This window comes from Nilaparvata lugens, chromosome 14 (assembly GCF_014356525.2).
Source record: "Nilaparvata lugens isolate BPH chromosome 14, ASM1435652v1, whole genome shotgun sequence".
Lineage (NCBI taxonomy): Eukaryota > Metazoa > Arthropoda > Insecta > Hemiptera > Delphacidae > Nilaparvata > Nilaparvata lugens.
The window spans coordinates 6,151,711-6,173,319 of NC_052517.1; the positions used below are offsets into that span (position 1 = coordinate 6,151,711).

The 21,609-nt window shown below is 33.8% G+C and overlaps 1 protein-coding gene across 7 annotated transcripts; it reads right to left on the minus strand.

Moving 5' to 3' along the window:
- Positions 1–541: 541 nt before the first annotated feature.
- Positions 542–21,324, minus strand: LOC120354171 (sugar transporter SWEET1-like). Of its 7 annotated transcripts, XM_039440643.1 has the most exons (9): positions 21,136–21,324; positions 19,983–20,084; positions 18,613–18,690; positions 10,732–10,855; positions 8,264–8,422; positions 6,004–6,123; positions 2,443–2,596; positions 2,244–2,380; positions 542–991 (listed from the first exon to the last, which is right to left on the minus strand). In XM_039440643.1, exons 2-7 carry the CDS (start codon positions 20,057–20,059, stop codon positions 2,474–2,476), a joined length of 681 nt encoding a protein of 226 aa, XP_039296577.1. In that variant the 5' UTR covers positions 20,060–20,084; positions 21,136–21,324; the 3' UTR covers positions 542–991; positions 2,244–2,380; positions 2,443–2,473. The 7 variants fall into 7 exon arrangements, 6 of the variants coding, with proteins under 6 accessions (XP_039296577.1, XP_039296574.1, XP_039296576.1 ...); XR_005572874.1 differs by lacking the exon at positions 10,732–10,855 and adding an exon at positions 12,731–12,853 and having other exon boundaries at positions 2,244–2,596; XM_039440640.1 differs by lacking the exon at positions 18,613–18,690 and adding an exon at positions 16,901–16,978 and having other exon boundaries at positions 2,244–2,596.
- Positions 21,325–21,609: the final 285 nt, after the last annotated feature.

A 21,609-nucleotide genomic window follows, 5' to 3' on the forward strand; every position in this document is an offset into this window, starting at 1 on the left:
TTTTATTTGTAAAAATTTGGGAGGAGACAGTTCTGGGCTATGCCTGTTGTCTTCTCCCAATCATATTATATTTATTATAATTATGATCTGTAATGACAATGGAATAAATAAATTATAAAGAATAAATAAACATTTTGTTAATAACTTTGGTGTAAACGCAGCTTAAAGAACATTTTTTAGTGACCTCAGAGCATTTTCATGCCATCAAATTTGAAAAAAATTTAACACTTTTAAAATTCCTTGAGGAAAGTTTAAGCATAATGTTTGAAACAAACAATCAGCAAAAATCTCAAAAATTATGACAAGTTTAAAATGGTTTATCAACTGAAAACCTGTTATAATCTTTAATATAATGGAGGAAAGGATGGGCTTATACATGTAGGGGATAGGAAATTTACCAAAAGCCCATCATCACGTCTCAACTACTCAACTGATTAACTTGAAATTTTGCATATCGATTCTTAATTTACCGAGGATGGTTATAGGCCTATTTTAAATTCTCCAAGATCTCGGTAGGTCCAGTTTGTCAAGTTTTCAATTTGTCAAATTTTAAAATAGACCTTTGCGGAGCACGGGTTACCTGCTAGTTACTAAATAAAAACGTTTCAGTCACCAAAAACATGTTTCAAATCACCTGAGAGATGTTTACATGGCATAAGCGCATGTTTAAACATCTGAAACAAGTTAAAATAGTCTAAAAACGCGTTTCAACAACTTAAAAACTTGTTTACGGTCACCTAAAAAGGTTTATATCACCAAATCACATGTTTTAATCACCTGTAAACATGTTTCAACCACCTAGAAACATGTTTCTCTCAGTAATCACATGTATTAATCATCTGAAACAAGTTAAAATAGTCTAAAAACGCGTTTCAACAACTCAAAAACATGTTTTCAGTCACCTAAAAAGGTTTATATCACCAAATCACATGTTTTAATCACCTGTAAACATGTTTCAACCACCAAGAAACATGTTTCTCTCACTAATCACCTGCAAACATGTTTCAACCACTTAGAAACATGTTTCTCTCACTAATCACATGTATTAATCATCTGAAACAAGTTAAAATAGTCTAAAAACGCGTTCAACAACTTAAAAACTTGTTTACGGTCACTAAAAAGATTTATATCACCAAATCACATGTTTCAATCATCTGCAAACATGTTTCAACCACCTATAACATGTTTCTCTCACTAATCACATGTATTAATCATCTGAAACAAGTTAAAATAGTCTAAAAACGCGTTTCAACAACTTAAAAACTTGTTTACGGTCACCTAAAAAGGTTTATATCACCAAATCCACATGTTTCAATCATCTGCAAACATGTTCAACCACCTATAAACATGTTTCTCTCACTAATCACATGTATTATCATCTGAAACAAGTTAAAATATTCTAAAAACGCGTTTCAAAACTCAAAAACATGTTTTCAGGCACCTAAAAAGGTTTATATCACCAAATCACATGTTTTAATCACCTGCAAACAAGTTTCAACCAGAGAAACATGTTTCTCTCATAATCACATGTATTATCATCTGAAACAAGTTAAAATATTCTAAAAACGCGTTTCAACAACTCAAAAACATGTTTTCAGTTACCTAAAAAGGTTTATATCACCAAATCACATGTTTTAATCACCTGCAAACATGTTTCAACCACCTGGAAACATGTTTCTCTAACTAATCACATGTTTTAATCACCTGCAAACATGTTTCAACCACCTAGAAACATGTTTCTCTAACTAATCACATGTATTAATCATCTGAAACAAGTTAAAATAGTCTAAAAACGCGTTCAACAACTTAAAAACTTGTTTACGGTCACTAAAAAGATTTATATCACCAAATCACATGTTTCAATCATCTGCAAACATGTTTCAACCACCTATAAACATGTTTCTCTCACTAATCACATGTATTAATCATCTGAAACAAGTTAAAATAGTCTAAAAACGCGTTTCAACAACTTAAAAACTTGTTTACGGTCACCTAAAAAGGTTTATATCACCAAATCACATGTTTCAATCATCTGCAAACATGTTTCAACCACCTATAAACATGTTTCTCTCACTAATCACATGTATTAATCATCTGAAACAAGTTAAAATATTCTAAAAACGCGTTTCAACAACTCAAAAACATGTTTTCAGGCACCTAAAAAGGTTTATATCACCAAATCACATGTTTTAATCACCTGCAAACAAGTTTCAACCAGAGAAACATGTTTCTCTCATAATCACATGTATTAATCATCTGAAACAAGTTAAAATATTCTAAAAACGCGTTTCAACAACTCAAAAACATGTTTTCAGTTACCTAAAAAGGTTTATATCACCAAATCACATGTTTTAATCATCTGCAAACATGTTTCAACCACCTCGAAACATGTTTCTCTCACTAATCACATGTTTTAATCACCTGCAAACATGTTTCAACCACCTAGAAACATGTTTCTCTCACTCTTGTACTGTTATTGGATGATCAATCTAGCTGACTGGTCCTTGAGATAGACATTGGGTGATTGGTACGATGGATAAATCACAAATAATAGAAGTTGAAAGGACGCCAGAACAAAGCCGATCATGTTTGGATACTGTAACAGACAAAATCAACCAATACATATTGAATTGAATAATTTTTATTTGCCAAAAAACAAAATAAACTTTACAAAAAATAAATAGGCCTAAGTATATGCTACTGCACTGGACTGAAATACATTGGTTTTGAATAATTAATGATGAAAAGTATTTAACAATTTCTATTTGTGTTTTAACGAATTAAAATTTGCTATTTGTGTCCCAACGAATAAAGTTGGATTCCCACATATCAGTGAAAATAAACAGTGAGAATACTATCATAGAGAAATGATAGCATAAGAAGCTATCCCAAGGTATAGGTCGTTTTTATGTTCCAAATTTCAAACAAACCGATATTTTGTTAACTCAAGCCGATTACAGTCAACTGTCTATGATTACTGTGTTGTTGGGAGTGTAAAGCCTAGTTTACACATCGCCAATTGGCGAGACAGTTGTCTTTGGACAATTGTCATCACGTGGTTGCGGATTCTCGGAGGCCAGGCCAGTTGAACGAAAAGATGTTTTCGCTCCAATTGGATGTAATGAGCTGGTTTTCGTGCGTCATATGGAGGCCGAAAATGATTGTTTTCTGACCAGGCCGGTATAAGTTTTACGGCCCTAGGGCTGGAAAAAAAACCTTGAAGTCAGCTGATTCTGATTTCATGTGAACGTGTTTACAAAATGGTTTATGAAACGGAATCAGTTTATGCTTCTAGAATTGAATAAGTATTCTGCAATAAGATACTATCCTTTATTTGGATGAATAAAATACAGATAAGATATATTTTAAACTATTCAAATTCGATTTTCAGAGTAGGATAGAACTTCTAACCTAAACTTCCGAAGTCAACGACAACAAGCATTGTTGACGTTTACATTCAGATTGGCCAAATTCAAGTGTGCTAAAAGAGCTGATCAAAAAACTTTTCATATTTGTGTTTATTATTCAAGAATCAAAATATTTTATATCTTATTGTCATTTGGAAGAATAAAAAGTAAAACTCAACCTCTTGCATAATTGAACATAATCTTTTAGGTTATTTAGACAAATCAGAATAAAAAATAAAAATACTTGGACAATTTCTGATATTCAGATTACCTCAGATTTGCTAGAGCTATGGCCTCCCTTTTGCTTTCGGAAGTGCCTAATAAACAATTATTTCATATTTATATCGTTTATTTTCTGTGTGGCGAAAAAAACGTTCTCACCATGGGCAAAAATGTTTTCCGGCTCTCAATCTTTTCTAGTCCTCGGCCTACGGCTCGGACTTGAAAACCGATTTCGAGCCGGAAATGTCTCATTTTCAGCCTAGGTGCGAAATATACTACAGGGTGATTTTTTAGTCCTGTTACCCAATTTTTGATGTAATTTATAAACGGAAATTGGGTATTAATAAAAAAATAATATTTGTTATTTACAAAAGAAAATTTATATTTTATTACTCACTTTCTTAGATACTTAAAAATTATTACCCATATGCTCAAAATGTCCACCCGTTGAGGTTATACACGCTCGGACTCTTTTCACCATATTAGCAGAAACTTTTTCAGAGTTATATTGGAAATATTCGTGATTAAGTCTGTAATATTGGTTCAGTTCATCAATATGTGAGGATTGTTTTGAAGGCCTCAGACTTATGTAGCCCCACAAAAAGTAATCAGGGGATGTGAGGTCTGGAGACCTTGGAGGCCATAAACCCTGCTTATTATTCGATCAATGAAAAACCCGTTGTTCTATGGTAAAAGACATTCTGTTCATAACACGACCGGAATCATCACAAAATGTTACACAGCTTAAGGATAATAAACTCGCACTGCCTTGGTATACTGGTGAGTAGGGCTACCAACTTCGTGCAACAAAACAAAATTCCCTTTATTAGGGAAAATTACCATGTATTAAAGATAGGGTAACAGGACTAAAAAATCACCCTGTATTATACACGACCAACTATTGGCACGGCAGTTGGCAGCTAATCATGGCCGAGTTTCGTCATCTGTTGTGACTGAACTGGCAAAACCAAGACAGCGCTACTGGCCTACACCGTTCACACGGCGCCAATTGTCGCGACAACTGAGATTCCGAGTGATGGGGGGGATTATTGGTCCCAATTGTCTGTCCTCAGTCTGCTCCCGGAGACAGTTGAATTTCGGGCCAATTGACAAGACAATTGGCCTGAAGTGTTTATACGAAGACAATAATTTCATGCCAGTCAGTTGCCTTATGACAATTGTCTCGCCAATTGGCATCATATAAACTAGGCTTAAGAAGGACACAGAATGAGAGACTACCAGCGTCACATAGCTTCACCAAAAACAACTACTAGGACTATCGGCTTCAGTTAACACTCACATTTGCAACATAGACACCCTATACACTGTCTATTATTAGTGTGTTGTTGGGAGTGTAAGAGTGTTAGAAGGGCACAGTATGAGAGACTATCAGCGTCACATAGCTTCACCAAAAACAACTCCTAGGACTATCGGCTTCAGTTAACACACATTTGCAACATAGACACCCTATACACTGTATTATTAGTGTGTTGTGGGTGGTGTAAGAGTGTGAGAAGGGCACAGTAGAGAGATACCAGCATCACTAGCTTCACCAAAAACAACTACTAGGACTATCGGCTTCAGTTAACACTCACATTTGCAACATAGACACCCATACACTGTCTATTATTAGGGTGTGTTGGAGTGTAAGAAGGGCACAGTATGAGAGACTACCAGCGCACATAGCTTCACCAAAAACAACTACTAGGACTATCGGCTTAAGTAACACTCACATTTGCAAAATAGACACCCTATACACTGTCTATTATTAGTGTGTTGTTGGGAGTGTAAGAGTGTAAGAAGGGCACAGTATGAGAGACTACCAGCGTCACATAGCTTCACCAAAAACAACTACTAGGACTATTGGCTTCAGTTAACACTCACAGTCACATCTGTAAGATAAAGGTCCTATAACATGGCATATCTTCTTATACTATTTTTTCTGTATGATATAATTTACAATATTGAAGAAACAGCTAACGAGCTAAGGACATTTAAATGTGAGGAATAAACAGGCATAAAATGTCACCTTCCTAAATCTGAGAAATAACATTGGTTATTATTGTTGATATCTACCTGCATAAACATGTTTTTAATGATAACTTCACACATTAACCATTGAATAGAACTAACCTGGGTCTTTGAAATGAGTCAAAAAAGCCGTCATTAAAAGTCACCTTCCTAAATCTTAATAAATCTATGCTATAATAAAGGGAAGAACTGGCTTATACACACGTACGGCATTGGAAAATTATGTTTGACGCATCATCACATCTGATTAACCTGAAATTTAGCATACAGATTCTTAATCAGCCGGGAATAGTTATAGGCCTATTTTCAATTCATCATGATCTCATTAAGTCAAGATATTTACCTGCATAAAAGTATTTTTGATGATGACTCCATAGGTATACCATTGTAGAGATACCACCCAAGTCATTAGAATGAGAGGGAAAGGTAGGGTTTCAGTATTCTTCATCCTTATCACATGGTACTGAAAAATAATTATTTCATTTTTAAAAACATCTTCATTTGCATCAAAACATCCCTCTCTACTTTTTGGTTGGAAAATATAATACATATCAATGCAATTACAACAATAGTAATTGTAATGTTATACTACCTTATTATGTCATTAAGGCTCGTACTGGAGTTTGTCTGTGAGCCTTTCTATGTTTTATTAGAATAAATCTATATAAATAAAATCAAAATATCAATTAAATAAAATAAATGGAATAAATAATACTTTTGATAGTGTACCAGGAATGATATTTCGGGTATCTTACCCCAAGAATGGATATTTATCTGTTGAAACTTGGCCAACTTATGTAGAATATCGGGGCACCGAGCTTCGCTCGTTATTTATTTATAAACTATTGATAAACAGAACACAATTCTTTAAAATGATTGGGGAAGGACTAACAGGCACAGCCCAAAACTGTTTCTTTCCCGAATTTCGATTTATACACTATAAATAGTCCAGAAAGTAGGTTATGTTCCATACACTTGAATTCAGGTTCAATTTTTCAGTCCAAACATTTAAAAACAAATAAGTTCTAATTTAGATTATTTACAAACTAAATTGAATAACAAAATAACACTCACTAATCACTTAAAATTGTCAAATAATGAATAACTTTGAAAATTATGATATACTCTGGTTTAGAATGATTATCATGTCATGTCAACTAATCAGATTATTTTGATCAAGTCGATTAAAATTTCTAGATAATATTTCTCGCTGATTGATTACACAGTTTCTCTCCCACACACGCATCTTCTGTTCGTCAACAGACGACGAAATTATCATCTGTTTTTCCAAGGATGAGTAATTGTTATCCTTTTCATGTCCTTCAGCGAGTTTTTCCAGGGATGAGACCTAGTGCAATCGAATTTTTATATCATAAACCTACTATGTATGTTCCAAATTTCGTGAAAATCGTTAGAGCCGTTTACGAGATCCGTTGAACATAAATAACCAGATATAAAAATATAAACAGATATACAGAAATTGCTCGCTTAATATAATAGGATACAACACACTATTATCTCATATTGCATTTCAACTTCATATCGTTCAATCAATCAGTTTAAGTATCATAATTTCCTTCATCCAAATCAGAGTATTTTAACTGTTAGATTTATGTCGACTCCTCTCTGCACATGGACAAATCACTTTTTGTGTAGTTGAAAAGTTGATATTGTGGTAATTATTCATATTGAATGAAAAAGACTAAGAAATTGTCAAAAAACCACTGATTTATTGATAATTAGAAAGACCGGTTTCGGTGTTTGGTTCGGTGTTTAGTTTATCAGAGATTGACAATGGTGTAATTACCGAAACCGGTCTTTCTAATTATCAATAAATCAGTGGTTTTTTGACAATTTCTTAGTCTTTTTCATTCAATATGGACAAATCATCCACGCAGGGAATATATTCATTATAATATTATTGTTACACTATTATTTTGTAAATATAGTGTTTTTTGATGAATAAATAAATTTAAGTTCATACTTAAAATTAATTGAATAGTAAGCTATACTGGAATCTATTGTGAATGAGGCTAGAGTATGACCCAGCATATATTTTAATATGCATAAATAACTGAATCTAATCCCTCCCATAACTCACGTAGAAGTCTAGGGTTCATGAGGGCATCATCATCATCATCAAAAACTCAATCAATACACATTAGGAAACTGAATCAAATGAATAACGTCATGAAATTTGAAAAATTACTTCAAAATTTAACAGGGTTTGCTTACCAATTTTGAAACACGCCTCTTTTTAACCACACACAAGCCTCGGGCTCATTAGGGCATCATCCTCGGAAAAATCAATACATTAGGAAACAAACAACAAATCAATTTTGATAACTAATCAAAATTACTTCGAACATTTATTTCCAGATTTTAAAACAGTACATGAATTAGGTCTATTTCAAATCTGAATTATTTATTTATTTATTCATAATTTTTACAAAGTAGCACTGATTGGGAGAGAAAAACTAAGGATACTCCTTGTACTATTTCTCTCCCAAATTTAGATAACATTTAAAAGTCCGAAATAGGGTTATGGTTTCACTTTTCTAAAATTTAGTCCATTCTTACTAAAAAAATTGTAATTTACTCACCAAATTTGAAAGAGGAGCAGCGAAAAATACGAGGGACGTACAACAAGTAATGAGTCCAAATCTTTTTATTGCCAACTTTGTATTTTCTTCATATCTTGCATATAAATGTGTGACAACAATTACTATTAGCACTATGAACATTTGTCTCATCACGACTTTCTGAAAAAATAAAGTGATCAAAAAATATCACAAAAGTATTATAACAAACTGTCAATATTAATATACCTTATGATAATATACAGAGTGTTTTCTCTATTTCTCATGCGTTTTGAATGTAATTTGAGGATTATTTTTTCAAGTTTGCGTTTGTCTATTTTAGACTTATTCTACGTCTTTCTCTTCAAAATTAAATTTTCTACAAGTTCTGTAAAGAAAATATTTTGTGTTTATTGTACATTTAACATAGTAAATCTGCTTCAAACCTTAAAGGAACTTGTTTTTCGGGACCAAGTTTCGCGTATTTCGTCACATATCTTTCGTCATAATTACTTTTCCTCCACCTACTGTCTAAAGTACTTACTTTACTCCCTGAAACCTAATACTAAAGTGTCACTTTTTCGCTCTCGGTAGTAAAAAACAGAAAATCTCCCTAGGGAGTAAAAGTGACACCATTTAAATAACATGGGAAGCATCTCTATTTTAAAAACGTACATTTGGAATAGGTCAGAAGGTCTAAGCTCAGATGAGGAAGCATATAGAGTAGTCATTAAACCAACTAAATTCAATACCTCAACCAGACATTTGATCGATATATAAAATTTATGTTTGTATGCTGAAATTATTATTACAAACTTCATATCACTATACTAAAAAAATGTATATATATTTTTTTATTCCATGTTATTCAAAATATCAGCCAACGAATATTACTTATTAACTAATCAAATTTGAAACGGGAACTTCATCATAGCTGTAGTTTTGGCTGTCATTGTTGTTACAACTTTAGCCGACAGATAGTGCTGTCGGAGGAGAACTGTGATTACAAGCCAGCTGTTTCATTTTACTTTTTAGATTATGTTGTAACACATTGTTTGGTCACATACGTTTTTAAAAATTATTTTATTAGCAGTTTTTATAAAAATGTAGGTGGAGGAAAAATGTTGTGTATATCACGAGTGAAAAATGTTTTTTCTCCCTCAGGAAAATTGTTGCCCTCGGCTTCGCCTCGGGCTTCAAACTTCGGGCTTCAAACCTCGGGCTTCTCCTCAGGGAGAAAAAACAGCACTTTTCACTCTAGATATACAAATAACTATTATCAAACGGTCTGGAAACGGTTTTATTCAATTTCTTAGTTCATTTTACACAAAGTACGCTGAATTTAACATCTTAATTAACAGCCAACAAATACCCGTAGGGCAGGGGAACTGAAATTCAGACGAAATCTTTCACCCTGTATAACTTGGTAACTAAGCATTTTCGGACCTATGTTAATCAGAACTTTTTTTCTTCTTTTGATGTGGGGAATCACCCCCTGGCTTATGGGCACCTTTTTCAGAACACTCTGTATAATTCAAATGTGTTGGAACATAGTGGAGCGACGAAGGACTATAAATCTCCTTCTGCTATTTAGTTATTCGGTGCATATTTGCAGTAGAAGTTATATTTATATATAGATTTCGTTGGATATTTTAAAGTGAGGTCCACGTTATAATAGCAGTGAAGAAAGATAGGAGGAAAACGTTGCCAAGTCCCTCCATTTTGCCACTGGATGCTCAATTCATCCCATTAAATTTAATCTAATAATAATTATCATTTCCTTGATAAAATAATCAATTTAATGTCAAATTCATCAAGAAAATATATTTTTTCATAATTTGATTCAAAAATTTGCTTTCATGACTGAGATCAGATTTTTATTTTTATATTAACCTGAAATGGCGGCTAATTTAAAAAGCTGTGCTGAAATAATATGAATTTCAAAACAATAGAAATTGATTTATTTGGTAGGTATTCTATTTCAATTTCCTTTAAAAATAAGAAATCCTATTAAAAATTAGTAATTTCAATGGATTAATTCTGAAATAACTTTTCAATATTATTTATACCGGTACGAGTAGGTCTAACCTATACGGATAGGCTAACTTAAGCATGGATGGTTAGTTATCAACTTTTAAAATGCCATTTCGTATATTTTAATTTGTGTTTCTCATAAGGTAATGTTTAAAAATTATTTCATTGTTTAAAAAATACATTTTAAATCAATTATACGACTTGTGTACTCAAGTATTTTGATAGAATGAAAAAAAAAATGGCGGCTGAGAATATGGTTTGTTCAGTTTTGTACAGTCACTGTCAAGTAAATATAAAATATTCTGGCAAATAGACAACATTGCAAAGCGAGAGAGAGATAGTGCTATCTGTTTTGTTGTATGATAGAAAAGGACAGCAACAGTATTGTCTATCATACACTGCCATTATAATGTGGACCTCACTATAAATAATTATCATACACTAATTATCTAACTTACTTTTCTTGGCGTGAATAGGTAATATGTTACAACGCATGCGAACATAAGAATTGTTCCAATAAAATTAACCAACACCGTGGCTTGATCCTCAATCATTAAACCGTAACGAAACCATAGGGAGCATCTGAAAACAAAATTTAAGATAAGAATGAACTATGAATTCAATTTCCACCAAAAAAAAAACAAAATATACTTCACAACTATTATTTAAGAAAATAATTGACCATTACATCACGTGAGGCTTGTCAGAGTGTAACTTGTACATCCATGTTTCGGGTGAACACGTTGAGCCGTCGGTCCTGGCTGCCTAAAAAGCAGTCGTAAGTCATGTGAGAGGCCCTGAAATTGATCAGTTGCGACCTGAAAACTCTGACACCAGATCTGAGCCAGCCAGGTCACAAGATATTATTATTATTATTTTACTAATAATAAAGTACCAAAGATATATATTTTTCTCTATTCAGATTGAGAGATTGAGAAAAAAAGAAGATATCCCATGGTATAGGTAGTTTATGTTCCAAATTTCAATCTCAATCCGATTATTGTTGACCGGCTTCAGTTAACAATCAAATTTGAAACGGGAACTTCATCATAGCTGTAGTTTTGGCTGTCATTGTTGTTACAACTTTAGCCGACAGATAGTGCTGTCGGAGGAGAACTGTGATTACAAGCCAGCTGTTTCTGTTTACTTTTAGATTATGTTGTAACACATTGTTTGGTCACATACGTTTTTAAAAATAATTTTATTAGCAGTTTTTATAAAAATGTAGGTGGAGGAAAAATGTTGTGTATATCACGAGTGAAAAATGTTTTTTCTCCCTCAGGAAAATTGTTGCCCTCGGCTTCGCCTCGGGCTTCAAACTTCGGCTTCAAACCTCGGGCTTCTCCTCAGGGAGAAAAAACAGCACTTTCACTCTAGATATACAAATAACTATTATCAAACGGTCTGGAAACGGTTTTATATTCAATTTCTTAGTTCATTTTACACAAATTACGCTGAATTTAACATCTTAATTAACAGCCAACAAATACCCGTAGGGCAGGGGAACTGAAATTCAGACGAAATCTTTCACCCTGTATAACTTGGTAACTAAGCATTTTCGGACCTATGTTAATCAGAACTTTTTTCTTCTTTTGATGTGAGGAATCACCCCCTGGCTTATGGGCACCTTTTTCAGAACACTCTGTATAATTCAAATGTGTTGGAGCATAGTGGAGCGACGAAGGACTACAAATCTCCTTCTGCTATTTAGTTATTCGGTGCATATTTGCAGTAGAAGTTATATTTATATAGATTTCATTGGATATTTTAAATAATTATAATACAGTAATTGACCGAGCGAAGTGAGGTCTAAGATTCAAGTCGACGGTTTGGCATTTCTCTTAATGTTTATATGTTTATATGTTGCGCATTTACGGCGAAACGCGGTAATAGATTTTCATGAAATTTGACAGGTATGTTCCTTTTTAATTGCGCGTCGACGTATATACAAGGTTTTTGGAAATGTTGCATTTCAAGGATAATATAAAAGGAAAAATGAGCCTCCTTCATACGCCAATATTAGAGTAAAAATCAGACTATACAATATTATTCATCATAAATCAGCTGTCAAGTTGACTATAAATTGCATGCCATGACGCATGCAATTAAATATCTCAATGTAACTTGGTGAAAAATTAGCAGCTGTGTAGACTATAAATTGCATGCCACATTGAATGCAATTTTTATGCACTATTAAATAGGATGCAAAGAACTTATAACAGCTCGTCTGGGCGCCTAGATGTCTTCTGGTTTTCTCGCGCTGAATTCCGGAAAGCGTTATATGATAATTAAATCTTGTGTAAGCATGATCTGATCAAATAAATAGTTAGTGGATCAGTGTGGAAGTGCTTATGGTTTGGGACGTACTGCGCGATGTCTACTGTTCACAGAACTACTAGTTATATAGATTTCGTTGGATATTTTAAATAATTATCATACAGTGATTATCTAACTTACTTTTCTTGGCGTAAAAAGGTAATATGTTACAACACATGCGAACATAAGAATTGTTCCAATAAAATTAACCAACACCGTGGCTTGATCCTCAATCATTAAACCGTAACGAACCATAGGGAGCATCTGAAAACAAATTAAGATAAGAATGAACAATGACTTCAATTTCCACCACAAAAAAAATATATATACTTCACAACTATTATTTGGGAAATTAACTGACCATTACATCACGTAAGGCTTGTCAGAGTGTAACTTGTACATCCGTGTTTCGGATGACACGTTAAACCGTCGGTCTCGGCTGCCTAAAGAGCAGTCGGTAGGTCATGTAAGAGGCCCTGAAATTTATCAGTTGCGGCCTGAAAACTTTGACACCAGATCTGAGCCAGCCAGGTCACAAGATATTATTATTATTATTATACTAATAATAAAGTACTAAAGATTATATTTTTCTCTATTCAGATTGAGAGATACCATTGAGAAAAAAAGAAGATATCCCATGGTATAGGTAGTTTATGTTCCAAATTTCAATCCGGTTTTTTTTTAACTCAAGCCAATTACTGTCGACTACTGTCTATATTAGTGTGTTGTTGGGAGTGTAAGAGTGTAAGAAGGGCACAGTATGAGAGACTACCAGCGTCACATAGCTTCACCAAAAACAACTACTAGGACTATCGGCTTCAGTTAACACTCACATTTGCAACATAGACACCCTATACACTGTCTATTATTAGTGTGTTGTTGGGAGTGTAAGAGTGTAAGAAGGGCACAGTATGAGAGACTACCAGCGTCACATAGCTTCACCAAAAACAACTACTAGGACTATCGGCTTCAGTTAACACTCACATTTGCAACATAGACACCCTATACACTGTCTATTATTAGTGTGTTGTTGGGAGTGTAAGAGTGTAAGAAGGGCACAGTATGAGAGACTACCAGAGTCACATAGCTTCACCAAAAACAACTACTAGGACTATCGGCTTCAGTTAACACTCACATTGCAACATAAACGCCCTATACCATGGCATATCTTCTTCTATCTATCTCTATGCTTGTAGAGACATTTTTGTTTTCAAATACATTTTCCCATGAAGTGTAAATATATAAATTATGTATGCTATAGATAGAATCAATAATATTACGAGTGGAAAGAGCCAATATTTGTTCTAATCATATGGAATATTGCAAATAGATTCCAAACCGATATTTCAATACAATGCTGACAGAGTATCAACGGCATTTTGAGCGAATTCTTCATCCCAGAGGGCTCACTTGGTAATTCACATGTTCAACATATTTTTTAATTGAAAAAAAAAAAACTATTTATTTATATTGAATGAAAAAGACTAAGAAATTGTCAAAAACCACAGATTTATTGATAATAATAATAATAATATCGTGTGACCTGGCTGGCTCAGGTCTGGTGTCAGAGTTTTCAGGTCGCAACTGATCAATTTCAGGGCCTCTGACATGACCTAACGACTGCTTTTTAGGCAGCCGGGACCGACGGCTTAACGTGTCCATCCGAAACACGGGAGTGGCCCGAGAAAAATATCTTGCCCGGGCTGGGATTCGAACCGGGCCTTTGGATTACAAAGCCAGCATTTAATCCATTCGACTACGGCCACTCCTAGATTTATTGATACTTAGACCGGTTTGGTTGTTACACCATTGTCAATCTCTGATAAACTAAAACTAAATACAAGAGCAGCAGAATTTTTACTAGTAGGCGAGTACTGCTCTTGGTCAAGGGCATGAACGCCTGCCATTGGCCCAGCTAGACTCCTTCCACTTAACGGTGTGACAAAATGGCGGCTTAAGCAACAGAATCGCCTTGATGACAAAATTTAAAATATCTAATAAGCCGCAATTTTGTCACACCGTTGAGTGGTAGGAGACTGTCTAGCTGGGCCAATGGCAGGCGTTCATGCCCTTGACCAAGAGCAGTACTCGCCTACTAGTATAAATTCTGCTGCTCTTGTATTTAGTTCTAGTTTATCAGAGATTGACAATGGTGTAATAACCGAAACCGGTCTAAGTATCAATAAATCTGTGGTTTTTGGCAATTTCTTAGTCTTTTTCATTCAATATGAACAATTACCACAATATCAACTTCTCACCACACAATAGTTATTTGCGCACGTATTTCACATTAGTTTTTCTACAGTTACCATTGAATATGAAAAGTGGGTAATTATGGGTAAAATTGCCTGAAATCCATCAAATGTTTTTCTGTGTAATTTTATTATTGATAAAAACCTTAATTCTAAAATCCTAAAGTCCTCGTTGTCCTTGGTTATAATATATAATGATAATAATTAGTGTGTTGTTGGGAGTGTAAGAGTGTAAGAAGGGCACAGTATGAGAGACTACCAGCGTCACATAGCTTCACCAAAAACAACTACTAGGACTATCGGCTTCAGTTAACACTCACATTTGCAACATAGACACCCTATACACTGTCTATTATTAGTGTGTTGTTGGGAGTGTAAGAGTGTAAGAAGGGCACAGTATGAGAGACTACCAGAGTCACATAGCTTCACCAAAAACAACTACTAGGACTATCGGCTTCAGTTAACACTCACATTTGCAACATAAACGCCCTATACCATGGCATATCTTCTTCTATCTATTCTCTATGCTTGTAGAGACATTTTTGTTTTCCAAATACATTTTCCCATGAAGTGTAAATATATAAATTATGTATGCTATAGATAGAATCAATAATATTACGAGTGGAAAGAGCCAATATTTGTTCTAATCATATGGAATATTGCAAATAGATTCCAAACCGATATTTCAATACAAATGCTGACAGAGTATCAACGGCATTTTGAGCGAATTCTTCATCCCAGAGGGCTCACTTGGTAATTCACATGTTCAACATATTTTTTAATTGAAAAAAAAAAAACTATTTATTTATATTGAATGAAAAAGACTAAGAAATTGTCAAAAACCACAGATTTATTGATAATAATAATAATAATATCGTGTGACCTGGCTGGCTCAGGTCTGGTGTCAGAGTTTTCAGGTCGCAACTGATCAATTTCAGGGCCTCTGACATGACCTAACGACTGCTTTTTAGGCAGCCGGGACCGACGGCTTAACGTGTCCATCCGAAACACGGGAGTGGCCCGAGAAAAATATCTTGCCCGGGCTGGGATTCGAACCCGGGCCTTTGGATTACAAAGCCAGCATTTAATCCATTCGACTACGGCCACTCCTAGATTTATTGATACTTAGACCGGTTTGGTTGTTACACCATTGTCAATCTCTGATAAACTAAAACTAAATACAAGAGCAGCAGAATTTTTACTAGTAGGCGAGTACTGCTCTTGGTCAAGGGCATGAACGCCTGCCATTGGCCCAGCTAGACTCCTTCCACTTAACGGTGTGACAAAATGGCGGCTTAAGCAACAGAATCGCCTTGATGACAAAATTTAAAATATCTAATAAGCCGCAATTTTGTCACACCGTTGAGTGGTAGGAGACTGTCTAGCTGGGCCAATGGCAGGCGTTCATGCCCTTGACCAAGAGCAGTACTCGCCTACTAGTATAAATTCTGCTGCTCTTGTATTTAGTTCTAGTTTATCAGAGATTGACAATGGTGTAATAACCGAAACCGGTCTAAGTATCAATAAATCTGTGGTTTTTGGCAATTTCTTAGTCTTTTTCATTCAATATGAACAATTACCACAATATCAACTTCTCAACCACACAATAGTTATTTGCGCACGTATTTCACATTAAGTTTTTCCTACAGTTACCATTGAATATGAAAAGTGGGTAATTATGGGTAAAATTGCCTGAAATCCATCAAATGTTTTTCTGTGTAATTTTATTATTGATAAAAACCTTAATTCTAAAATCCTAAAGTCCTCGTTGTCCTTGGTTATAATATATAATGAATAATAATTAGCGCGTTGTGCTTGGTTGCACCTCTGCTCACTATAGCAGCCACAGCAGTCACTGTTACCAACTTCATTTTGATTTTGCTGCACTGTTGCTCCATATAACCTACTAAGTATTTTGCGTTGCCATGCTGCAAATCTGGAGTGCAGAAAAATTTTTCCCGCACTAGAGCGGAAAAGTGATTCTTTGCGTTCTGTAATCAGTGCAGCAATGGCCACTTTTCAACGTAACTGTAGGAAAAAAGTATTTATTTATACTAACGACAGAAATCCAGCGATAAACGGAAATCCGGACTCCTGCTCTGTTGAACCTTTTTTCATGAATTTTTGACAAACCAACCTGAAAAATAAAATACCTATGATTATTGCATCCGAAAATACATAGTATAGAATATCATATTAGTAATAGTATAGTACATAATATTGAGGTGCACGTTATAATGGCAATATTTGTTCTAATCATATGGAATATTGCAAATAGATTCCAAACCGATATTTCAATACAAATGCTGACAGAGTATCAACGGCATTTTGAGCGAATTCTTCATCCCAGAGGGCTCACTTGGTAATTCACATGTTCAACATATTTTTTAATTGAAAAAAAAAAAACTATTTATTTATATTGAATGAAAAAGACTAAGAAATTGTCAAAAACCACAGATTTATTGATAATAATAATAATAATATCGTGTGACCTGGCTGGCTCAGGTCTGGTGTCAGAGTTTTCAGGTCGCAACTGATCATTTCAGGGCCTCTGACATGACCTAACGACTGCTTTTTAGGCAGCCGGGACCGACGGCTTAACGGTCCATCCGAAACACGGGAGTGGCCCGAGAAAAATATCTTGCCCGGGCTGGGATTCGAACCCGGGCCTTTGGATTACAAAGCCAGCATTTAATCCATTCGACTACGGCCACTCCTAGATTATTGATACTTAGACCGGTTTCGGTTGTTACACCATTGTCAATCTCTGATAAACTAAAACTAAATACAAGAGCAGCAGAATTTTTACTAGTAGGCGAGTACTGCTCTTGGTCAAGGGCATGAACGCCTGCCATTGGCCCAGCTAGACTCCTCCCACTTAACGGTGTGACAAAATGGCGGCTTAAGCAACAGAATCGCCTTGATGACAAAATTTAAAATATCTAATAAGCCGCAATTTTGTCACACCGTTGAGTGGTAGGAGACTGTCTAGCTGGGCCAATGGCAGGCGTTCATGCCCTTGACAAGAGCAGTACTCGCCTACTAGTATAAATTCTGCTGCTCTTGTATTTAGTTTTAGTTTATCAGAGATTGACAGTGGTGTAATAACCGAAACCGGTATTTCAAAGTATCAATAAATCTGTGGTTTTTGGCAATTTCTTAGTCTTTTTCATTCAATATGAATAATTACCACAATATCAACTTCTCAACTAACAATAGTTATTTGTGCAACTAGTGCGCAAAGTGACAGTTTGCTGCACCGAAAGAAACGTTTACGCCGAGCCGTAGGCGAGGGCGGATGGTTTGTTGAGTGCAGCAGAGGAACTTTGCGCACGTATTTCACATTAAGTTTTTTCTACAGTTACCATTGAATATGAAAAGTGGGTAATTATGGGTAAAATTGCCTGAAATCCATCAAATGTTTTTCTGTGTAATTTTATTATTGATAAAAACCTTAATTCTAAAATCCTAAAGTCCTCGTTGTCCTTGGTTATAATATATAATGAATAATAATTAGCGCGTTGTGCTTGGTTGCACCTCTGCTCACTATAGCAGCCACAGCAGTCACTGTTACCAACTTCATTTTGATTTTGCTGCACTGTTGCTCCATATAACCTACTAAGTATTTTGCGTTGCCATGCTGCAAATCTGGAGTGCAGAAAAATTTTTCCCGCACTAGAGCGGAAAAGTGATTCTTTGCGTTCTGTAATCAGTGCAGCAATGGCCACTTTTCAACGTAACTGTAGGAAAAAAGTATTTATTTATACTAACGACAGAAATCCAGCGATAAACGGAAATCCGGACTCCTGCTCTGTTGAACCTTTTTTCATGAATTTTTGACAAACCAACCTGAAAAATAAAATACCTATGATTATTGCATCCGAAAATACATAGTATAGAATATCATATTAGTAATAGTATAGTACATAATATTGAGGTGCACGTTATAATGGCAGTGTTTGATTACATTTGATGTTGCTATCCTTGTCTATCATTCAACAAAGTGGATAGCGCTATCTCTTTCTCGCTTTGATCATCTTTCAACAATGTAGGATTAATAATTAATCAACAAAATATTTCTTCTTAATTATGAAAATTCATTATAGAATTATTGAAAAATACAATTCCTTGCTTGATAAAATATAATTGATTATTTTGAACGAGAATGAACAGTTGATATTACATCAATAAACCTGTAGAGGGTCAGGGCAATGAGGAAAACTACAGTAATCTATTGTGTATTGACTCGGCTACCAAATTGGATAGAATTTTCTCGTACTTCTCTAGTTATTTGAAATATAGACAATTTGTGAATGATTTGGAGTGATTTAAATTCTCAAGAGACAAACATTTAAGCTGAAAAAAAAACTTTCCGGATTGCTTAGCATGTTATTTTTCAATTTAAATTGGCAGTGATATACTTCTGCTTTACAAGTTCACAATTCACATTGACACTGTAATTAATGTATTGATTGTATACCAACCTCTTTGTATGTTTCATGGGAACAAACACAAATAAAATATTCTATTCTATTCTATTCAATAAACCTGTAGCAGTTACCGTCTATAGAAGACATTGACAAAACAGAGGATCGGCAACGTTGTTCTCCTTTATTTCTCCGCTGCCATTATAACGTGGACCTTACTTATAGTATGTCGAATACATAGTATGACTATAGTGAGGTCCACGTTATAATGGCAGTACCCTATTTGATAAACACAATGTTGCTATCCTTGTCTATCATTCCACAAAGCAGATAGCTCTATCTTTCTCTACTTCCACAAAGCTGGCTTATTGTGTTTTAACAATCCAGAAATATAATTAATTAACAAAATATTGAAATGTCAATTATAAGATTTGGTTATTAGGTCATTGAAAAATGAAATTTAACTGATTGTTTTAAACAAGAATGGACCGTTAAATCCTTCAAGATTTCAGTAGGTCTAGTTTTTAAGTAGACCTTGCGAAGCACGGGTTACCTGCTAGAAATAAAATGAAGGATACTTGATAATAATTTGATTTCATTGTGTTCCAATATTATTTTAAATATACTTACACCCCAGACATAAACTGGGAAATTGTGCTTGTGTTCTAATATTATAATTATACTGTGTTTCAATATTATTATAAATATACTTACATCCCAGACATAAACTGTAGAATAGTGCTTACTGTGGCAGTCACTATAAGTATTTCCTTAATATCTTCCAGAATCATCTTAGAGTTTCAATTTTTTACATATCTGTAAATTGATAAAAATTTTGAGTCACATTTGAATTTTCAATTGATGAATGAGACAATAGAAGAGTCTTGGAAAGTATCAATAAAATACGAAAAATTATGTATTATTTTCTAGTTTTTCAAATTGTATTTGTATTTGATGAACAAGATTAACTAAAAAAAAAAAAAATAATAGTACATACGTAATTTTACATAGAACTATAAAATCAACACAATCCACAGCAAGTCAAACTCTCTTGTTATCAATTAACGATTTGAAAATAAATTTAAGTTAGCTTTTACCAAAGACCAAGTGAAAAATTAAATCGAAGTTATAAGTAGGTAATCATATTTAATAAAAATAGTCTACAGTCAAGACACGTCAAGTCATTTTGAGTGTATTTATAGGTTATTTCAACAATCTACTTCATACGTGTCTGTTCTATGCAATGTTTTCCATAAAATGCAAATTTGAGTATGATCATTGATCAAATTGCTACGTATACACATGTTAAGCAAGTGAAGCACAACGTTATAATACTACTATTTCTGCATTCAAATATTTGTATATTTGGAGTTTTTATATATTTCAAGTATATTAAATATGAGTACAGTATTATACTTTCAACATCATCCCAAATCACCTGAAGTAATTGACTACATTGTCATTTTGAGATAAAGAAGATCCTAAATGGAAATCACAGTTTTTTTCAGGGATACACCAAAATGAGATTAAAAGACTAAAAATCAAGAGATAAAACTCCTCAAATAAAGCAAATTGATTAGGTATTTTAAATTTGAAATAATTAAATTATGTATCAATTAAGGTATAAATTAAAGTTTTGAGGAGTAGAGTGAGATGAGAATAAAAAATACATAACCTAAAAAACCGAGACTTTTGTCAAGGAGGATTTCAGGTAATAAGAGGTGAAAAGTGTACATTTCTATATTTAAATTTATAAGAAATGAATAATATAAGATGATTTTATATTAAATAGATAACTGTAGAAGAGAACAAATCAGTGAATAATACAACTAAAGAGGATTTTATCTTGACATACCGTTGTACTTACTATGATTAATGTAGTATAAAATGATATTCCTGCAGTTTTTATTGCAGAAACAGAAGGAAAATATTTTGAGCACCTTTTCAACTATGATTTGGGATTTTTTAACAATAAAAAGCAATGTAAAGAATAAATCCCAAATATTTTACAGCCAGTAAACAATGAAAGATAACCACGTTCAATGTTTTTGTTTGACGATAAACGATACCGATAGGTCGATATCACAATATCGATATATCTGTATATATATATATCGATATATCGATAGTCAACAGAATGGAGTGGGAAGTTTGAATTTGAATTATTCCTCTTCAGAGAATAAAGAAATTATGTAAATTGAATTGAATTCATTAAAAACTCATTAATTTAGGGCTACTTTCTTGTATTTATAAAATAGTATTATAGTAAAAAGGGTAGATATAAAGGGTACTATAATTCTATTTTATAAATCAATAAAAACTATTTTAAATTGTTGAAAAA

Excerpts from the sequence above, each read along its gene's own strand:
- LOC120354171 (XM_039440640.1), bottom strand. The coding sequence starts at position 20,059 with ATGATTCTGGAAGATATTAAGGAAATACTTATAGTGACTGCCACAGTA. Across the intron at positions 10,856-16,900 it reads TTTATCGCTGGATTTCTGTC|ATGCTCCCTATGGTTTCGTT; the intron begins GTTAGTATAAAT and ends TTTTGTTTTCAG. Across the intron at positions 6,124-8,263 it reads CTGCTCCTCTTTCAAATTTG|TACCATGTGATAAGGATGAA; the intron begins GTGAGTAAATTA and ends ATTATTTTTCAG.